The following is an 8,093-nucleotide window of genomic DNA, read 5'->3' on the forward strand; positions in this document are numbered from 1 at the left end:
AAGCAGCTGTACACTGTTCCCTTTGAAAAAAAATAATTGCAGAGTGAAGGAGCTGCTACCAGTTTGTACAGGTAAGAAAAAAAGTGTGCAGTAACTGTAGTTCAAACCAACAGTAAACAGTACAACTTTATACATACAGGATGTCTTCATGGTCAATTAACAGTGCTTAGTCCTGGTCAGGGTTGCAGGGAGTGCTGGAGCCTATCCTAGTGGTCATTGGGTGAGAGGCAGGAATACACCCTGGACAGGTCGCCAGTCCATCGCGGGGCACACACACACACACACACCATTCACACCTAGGTGCAATTTTAGCGTGTCCAATTAGCTGGTGAGCATGTGTTATGGAGGAAACTGGAGCACCTGGAGAAAACCCATGCGCACACAGGGAGTACATGCATTATTTATTTGTATTTTTTTCTTCGATACACAGTATATATAGCCCACCAGACCAGACAAGCACCAGAGGGTGCTCCGGTCCTGCGACGATTATAGTTTCACTTTCGTTTCCACGCCTTCTGGCGGACGGGGAGGCGGAACTCCGCGGCGTCCATTTTCAGATGGATCTTAACCGACATTTTCAATCTGCGACTTCATGCTACAAACACCTTTGCTTTCCGGTCGGTGGTTGACGTGACGATGAATCGCTTCGTTGTTTTGACAATTTGTGAGGTAATTGGCGCGAATGCAGGTAAATATTTCAGCTATTCCACATTGTTAAGGCACTTTTTCCCGTTACACGTTTCAGAACTGAACTTCCTTCTCGAGCCTCACACTTGCACTTGTTTGGTTTTCCATTTCCAACTGTTCTCCACCGGAGATAATTAGCGAAGTTGGAAAGATCGAGGGGATCGTTTGAGACAGTGATGGAGTTAGATATGACGTGACAAGTTCGGAATTTATTCAGGATTCTTTTGAGTTTAAAACAACGGAACAGTTATTCCAAATATTATTTTACTTGAGTTTTTATGTTTCACCAATAATGTTGACAAGTACAAGTCTACCTCGTAATTGACTCCATTTTAATTTTCTTGGTTTAGAAGGGGTGACCCGACACCATTTTATTGACAACCAAGTACAAGTAGGATTTTGTAATAGCTCTGTAAATTACAAGACTGACAGACAACAACACTCACGTGTCACTACACCAGTTAGTTTCTCAAGTTCATTTTAAGTACTTTCCAGACATGATAATTTTCCGTTTAAAATGTTTTTTTTAATACAAAGCAACAAAACTGATCTTATTTTAACAATGACTTCTTAAATTGTATTGCTACAATATTTCCCACATGTAACTATTTTTAACATTGATATTTTAATAAATGTATTGTTTTTGTTTGTTTGTTTTTGTAACTTCACTTTGAAGTATTCAATCATTAAATCCATCCCATGAATGAAAGATAATTGCTTGCCCTCGACCATGTGGATAATTTACTATGCACTTCCTGAGTAAAGTGCAGTCTTACTTCCAACATTTTAAGCAACATTTACACCTATTAGTGAGCAATTAAGCGCTGCAGTTATAATTATGAGCATGTATGTGGAGCACACTTTATTAATTGTGCTTTTATGGATCCACTTAATCAGTCAGGCAGTCCATTGTTCTGCAATGTTTACTTTAGAAGTGCAGCCATATTTCCTTTATTTAAGTCAAAGTCACCAATGGACTGCCTGACTTAATCAGTCAGGCAGTCCATTGTTCTGCAATGTTTACTTTAGAAGTGCAGCCATATTTCCTTTATTTAAGTCAAAGTCACCAATGGACTGCCTGACTCAGGCAGTCCATTGTTCTGCAATGTTTACTTTAGAAGTGCAGCCATATTTCCTTTATTTAAGTCAAAGTCACCTTTATAGTCATGAATACTGAATGCGGGACATCCAGTATAAATGAAACTGCAGTCCTCCCTGCTCACAGTTAAGAGTGAAGAAATAGAAAAAGATATGCATGCAAGTACTATAGAAAGAAAATAAGTAGAGGATGACGCAGAAGTGCAATACTGCAATGGCGATAGTGTTTTTTCTACAATTCTAGTTAGAGCTGACATGAACATGAATTAGGTGCCTGTCAGTGTTACAGAGCTATTGCAAAATGTGCACTTAAATATCATGTAAATATCTCTGGAATACCATGGAGAGGTCCTGTCACGGTGACATGAATATGGCGTCTGTCAGAAAAAAAATAGCATTTAAAAAGTAAATAAATATTTTTTGAATAATATTGAAAATACTGTAGATATTTGTGACTCCAGTTGGTGTGTATCATCATGCGTAGGTCCTTGATTTGTTGTTGTTCGTCACAAAATCGTCACAAAATAATTACATCAATACAGATGCAAATATTCCTGGAAAATGAAAAATTAAAAAATGTAACAGCACAGCTCATTTCATTTGCATTATTTCATTAACATAAGTCTGTGCTTTAGAAGTTATTACAGAACGTCGACTCAAATTTTCCTCCAAACTTTTCTTAATTTATTTTTATTATTTAAAAAATGAATCAGTGTAGGTGCATCATGGGGAGGTCCTCTACAAGTGATGTGAATTTTGTGACCATTTACTTTGTACTTCATATGCTGTTAAGACGCAGTCGATGTAGTAGTGACTAGTAAGAGGTAAGGTATATGTTCCAAAACGTTGACGTTGTTGACTTATTTAACACGCAAAGCTCAGGTCGGTCAATATAGTGCCATCTTCAAGCCGACGAGTTAGAAGTACCACAACAACCATTTTAAGTTCTTATTGCCCTTTTTTCAGCTTTTTTTCTGTTTCCTGAACAGACACCACTGCTAGAGATTTTGATTTCAACCTTTCAACTTTCGCCTGGGCAGTCAGTTCATATGCTGACAACCAAAAATAAATAAAATAAAAGATATTTCCTGAATCTTCATGCTACATGGAGTGCGGCACATTTTGGCAAGAGCGGGGAACCTCACTATGTTTAATAGCCCTGCAGTGGCTTGTCCTCCTGTTTAGATGGGTCTCTCCATGTCCACTTGATGGCTCCGCCCACTGGTGCTGCTATAAAAATAAACATCATCACTTTGGAATTTTGGAGTCATATCTGCAGTGAGACGCTGTTTTTTGTGGTTTAAAATGGACTTTCTTCTCCTGTGCAGCGCTTCACTCCCTCACGTATGTTGCAACTGGATTATCTGGAGTTCCAAACGTACCTGAGTTCATAGAGGTTGGTTTGGTGGATGATGTTGTGATCTATCGCTACGACAGCGACAGCCAGACAACCGAACCCAAACAGGACTGGATGACCCGACTCAGTTCTGATGATATGGAATATCTAGAGAACAACACACCGAGGTGCAAGCAAAACCAGCAGCGCACGAAGTACCGACTTATCGATGTGAAAGAGCGATTCAACCACTCTGGAGGTTTGTTTTCACCCACACACTGACACATTACTCCCTATATCTGTGGGGACTTCTCAGCGGCATAATGCTTTCCTCAGTCTCTCCCCCTAAACCCAACTATCCAAAACAAAAGGTTAACCATAACCAGGACTCTTCACCAAATTCATTTATAATGATCCAGTTATTTTGACGTCTTCATCCTCAAATTGAGGAATTTGTCAACTAGGATGCCAAGATTTGGGGCTGTAGGAGTGATGTTTTTGGACAATGGACCGAGGCTGCTCTCAGGTAAGATCGCAGAGTTGGGTGAGGGAAATATTAATATTTATCTTTCCCTGGTGGCAGTCACAGGTGATGTTGTTGACTGTGGTGATTTTTCATTAAAGTACTTTAGTGTGCTTTTACTTTCATCAGTCTTTGAGGAGTTAAAACTTGCTCTGACTCAGTTTTATGTGTTTCTCATTGTGTGCTTTCTCACACGAAGACTCGTGTGGGCCAGTGCTTTCCCTTTGGTGTGTCAGAGGCTGTGACAGTTGAGTGTGGGCCAGTGCCATTGTTTCAGAGTGGTGTGGATGAAGGTGTTTACTTGTGAGAGTTGCCCCCTGGTGTCAGTAGTGTGTGTCAGAGCTCACTGTGACCTGCAGCTTCTGTCTCACTCAGGTGTCCACATTTATCAGTGGATATATGGCTGTGAGTTGGATGATAAGACTGGAGATTTCAGAAGTCATTATCATATCGCCTACGATGGAGAAGACTTCATAGCGTTGGACCTGGAGACTCTGACATGGATCGCTGCCAAACAACAGGCCGTCATCTTAAAACACTGGTGGGACAACTTTGAAGCTCTGAACGAATATAATGACCGCTACATGAACCAGTACTGTCGTAAGTGGCTGAAGAAGTTTCTCCACTATGGGAAGAGCTCCCTCCTGAGAACAGGTACGAGTCACATGACCTAACAGCAAGTGACCTCTTTATTTCCTGACAGTCCGACATCTGCCCGTGTGTAAGCCTCTCCCACTTCTCACCCAGTATCTACTGGCTCTGACCCTGTGACCCTGGATAGTATTTTAAAAAGAAGTGTTTGTAGCTTTATCATGAGGAGGGGACCCAAGAGGGAGTGGCAGACAGACAGCCACACAAGGAGTGGTATTATAGGACGATTTATAAGTTCACACGAGTAATACTATTGTACTTAACAGTTACTAACTGAAGTATTGTGAGATGATCATGATCCAGGACGTGAGATGAAACCCAAAATATGAAGCACTTATGTTGGGCAGAACATGCACATGGCAAAAGTCCACTAACTGAACAGGCTGTGAGGAGAGGTGGAGCAGAAGCTACCAGACTCATGTAACAAGCAACAACCAACCGTGTGTGTCTTCACCAGAGCTTCCATCAGTGTCTCTCCTCCAGAAGACTCCGTCCTCTCCCATCGTCTGCCACGCTACGGGCTTTTACCCTCCACAAGCCAAGTTGCTTTGGACCAAAGACGGAGAGGAGCTTCACCATGGTGTTACAATTGAAGAGGTCCTCCCCAACCCTGATGGAACCTACCAGATGATGGCTGAGCTGAAACTACCAGACCCGTCTGAAGACTGGGAGAGGTTCACCTGTGTGTTCCAGCTTGAAGGTGTAGAGGAAGCCTTGCTCACCAACCTGGACAAAGAGGCCATTTTAACCAACTGTGAGATTTAACTGTTTTATGACTGACTTTGCTGCATCAAGAGCTTTGTCTTCAGGTCACCTGACCCCCTTGATCCAGAACAGTAGGTTTGATTCTGTGTAGAACATCAGTGTTTAACCTGAGTGTTTAAAAACTCATTTGAGATGTTTTAACAAGTTAACTTATGGAGATGTTTGAAGATGTTGTTCTACAATACTGCTGTTCTGATGGTTCTGACTATGTCTGACCAGGGAAGCCGGACCAAACCATCCCCATCGCTGTCTCAGTGACTGCTCTTGTTCTGCTTGTCGCTGCTGCTGCTGTTATTGGAGTGGTCTTGAGGAGAAGAGCAGGTGAGAAGAGAGGAGCAGACTTGAGTTGACTTTGATCAAATCATCCAGAAACAGAAGGTGACAAAGATCCAGAGACACAATGTTCCACCTCAAGCTTGAGGCTTCACACGTTGAACACAAAAACCAGTCTGGTTAAACTTGAAGGTCCATCACCGTTGTGACGTTCAAAGTTGTTGTTTTCTTTTTCAGGCCAAAGTACAGAAACTGGTGAGTAAATCATGTTTCCTTTCGTCTTCTGACATCATCAACAAGCATCATCTCAGACTTGACTCTCATGGTGTTGATGAGGATGTGAGCTGAGAGTGATTCTCATGTTGCAGACTCCAACACTACTGAGGAGGTTCTGAATCCACTGAAGCCACCGACTGAAGCTACTGCACACGGTGAGTCACTGAGGAACATTCTTAAAGAAACCGGAGAGGAAAAGCTCTTTGACTCTCCTCAGAGTGAAGAAGAGAGTGCAGGCAGGGTGGAGTACCTGGAGGAGTGTTTGAGTGACAGCAGACACACCAGGATTTAGGGCACAGAGTGAGCATCTTCTTCTCTCCTGAGACGTCTTTGTCATGGAGTCTGGTAGGAGGAGTCAAGGTCAGAGTGGAGTCAGCTGAAGAGGGACTATTATGGGATGTATGAGAATAAAGGGGAGGGTGGAGGTGCAGGAGAGGAGAACATGAAGGTGGTCCATGTGAAGGAGGAGGAGGTTCAGGACACAGACTTGAGTTGATGTTGCGCCCCCTTGAGGAAGAAAAGGCTGAAAGGAGAGGAAGGACCTGCAGGAGGTGAGTGAGGATGAGCAGAGGGAAGGTGGACCTGCTGTAGTGACCCTGACAGAGAGACGCTGGAGAAGTGGAGGATCTTCATCATCATGTGATTCTGCCTCCACAAGTGGGTCTTTATGTTCAATCCCAGTGTTTCCTTGTTTCAGGCATCAGGTCTTCAGAGCCAGTGGATCTCCTGCATGAAGGTCCTGCATGAGGTGAGTGGTGACTTGATGTTGAGCAGCTGTTTGTTCTCAGAATGTTGGAGACACAAAGTTGCCTGAGTGAAGCAGTTCAAGAGTGTGACTTCCAGTAGAAACCTGGAGCTCATGTTTACAGTGGAAAGAATCAGTTGAATCAACTGAACTGACTCTGATGGACTTCACTAAACTCAACTAGGTTCTTGTGACTTTATGGCAGCGTCAGACTCTGTCGGACTTGAATCAACCTCGGTGCTTCTTGAACTTTAACTGACTCGACTCCAGTGGTACTCGCTACTGTGGTGTCATTAATCTGACGTCAGTAAAGTCAAACAAGCTCACTCATAATGATGTAATGAATTCTATTTGACTTCATTTAAAATGCCCTGAAACACTTGCATCGAGTTTCACAGAGATTTTACATGCATTTTGGAGACTACTAGACTTCAGTACTTCAGTGTGACTGTTGGTTTCCACTTGACTCTGTTGGAGTGGAATCTCATGAGTCGCTCAGAGTTTTAACAGATTCTACTGGACCTTAACAGACTCAGTGATGTTACTGAACCAACATATTGATGCGGACTGACTGCAGCAGAGTCACAGATGATTCAGTGAGGATTTCTCTTCTCTCTCTTCACTTTCAGCATGAAGGAGTGTTGCAAGGAAAGAAGAGTGGAGCATTGTGTGGCTGCAGCTATTGACTATGCTCTAATCTTGAGCTTCCTGAGTGACACTTGTGTTCTATACACACACACACACAAACACACACCTCAGTGACCACATACTCAACATGTTAAACCACACTGCAACCGACAGGGAGAAACAAACACACACCTGCAGAAAGAACAAAGTATACAGACACTGTTCTACACTGTTCTACAGGGTCTGTGCTCTATTCACTGATTTATTCAGAGAGTGCTTGGAACTTTATACCTCACCACATATTTTTACAGTCATCTGTGTAATAGCAACCCTACATTACACCCTCAACCTTCCATTACTTAAAGATTTGTAATAATTGAGGCGTAACTAGAAGGCAAACAGACACAGAGGGTAGATGCAGGTGTATTTACCAGTTGAGAAGCCGTTAACCAGCTCAGTAACATCTCACTGGCGCTGTAGTTTATATTTTCCTCAAGCTGCTTCACCTGGATTGTTAAAAACAAAAACTGACTAGTTTCTGTTCTGTGATTTGTGAAGGAAGAGGTCTAATATTTCCATCTCATGGTTTAGTCCTTTCACCTCCGTTCAACTTCGTGCCCATGAAAACAGCACCTGATGGAGTATTACACACAGTTCACCTGTGATCCCAAGAGTTTTACTTCAGTGTTATTTATCACAGTGCTCGGTGAACATGTCTGTAGTTCTCACAACTGACAAATCCTCATTTCATACATATATTGAATGTAACTCTTGGTGCCTAAAAGGTTAAATACATGTGACCATTTTGTCCAGAGGAATTTTGAAGCTTTTGAAGACTGAGTTACGAGTGTGTTGCGGTCACTATTTTTATGCAGCAGATATGCTTGAGCTGTTGTCTTTTTAAGAAAAACAAAACATACTGAAGGCTTTTACATTGGTAGGTTTTTGCTGGTTCATTTTTGAATTTCACACAAATAGCATTTCAACATATTTATTGCATCTTGAATTGAAAAGAATCAAGATGTGATGTTTGTATTTTGTTTTTAAAGTCATGAATAAAATTCTAGTTGAAAAAAGTTGAAAAGAATGTGAACTGACATTTTGTCCATTAT

At 42.0% G+C, this 8,093-nt stretch overlaps 1 protein-coding gene across 2 annotated transcripts; it reads left to right on the forward strand.

Annotated features, from left to right (window-relative positions):
• The first annotated feature begins 550 nt into the window (after positions 1-550).
• On the forward strand, positions 551-7,130 carry LOC128759688 (major histocompatibility complex class I-related gene protein-like). Of its 2 annotated transcripts, XM_053866843.1 has the most exons (9): positions 551-688; positions 3,114-3,380; positions 4,020-4,298; positions 4,753-5,049; positions 5,280-5,381; positions 5,571-5,588; positions 5,702-5,764; positions 6,307-6,357; positions 6,984-7,130. In XM_053866843.1, the coding sequence occupies exons 1-8, from the start codon at positions 637-639 to the stop codon at positions 6,354-6,356; spliced, it is 1,128 nt and encodes a 375-aa protein (XP_053722818.1). In that variant the 5' UTR covers positions 551-636; the 3' UTR covers position 6,357; positions 6,984-7,130. The 2 variants fall into 2 exon arrangements, with proteins under 2 accessions (XP_053722818.1, XP_053722819.1); XM_053866844.1 differs by lacking the exons at positions 551-688; positions 3,114-3,380 and adding an exon at positions 3,404-3,647.
• The last annotated feature ends 963 nt before the right edge of the window (positions 7,131-8,093 follow it).

The sequence above is a fragment of the Synchiropus splendidus genome, chromosome 5 (assembly GCF_027744825.2).
Source record: "Synchiropus splendidus isolate RoL2022-P1 chromosome 5, RoL_Sspl_1.0, whole genome shotgun sequence".
Taxonomy (NCBI): domain Eukaryota; kingdom Metazoa; phylum Chordata; class Actinopteri; order Syngnathiformes; family Callionymidae; genus Synchiropus; species Synchiropus splendidus.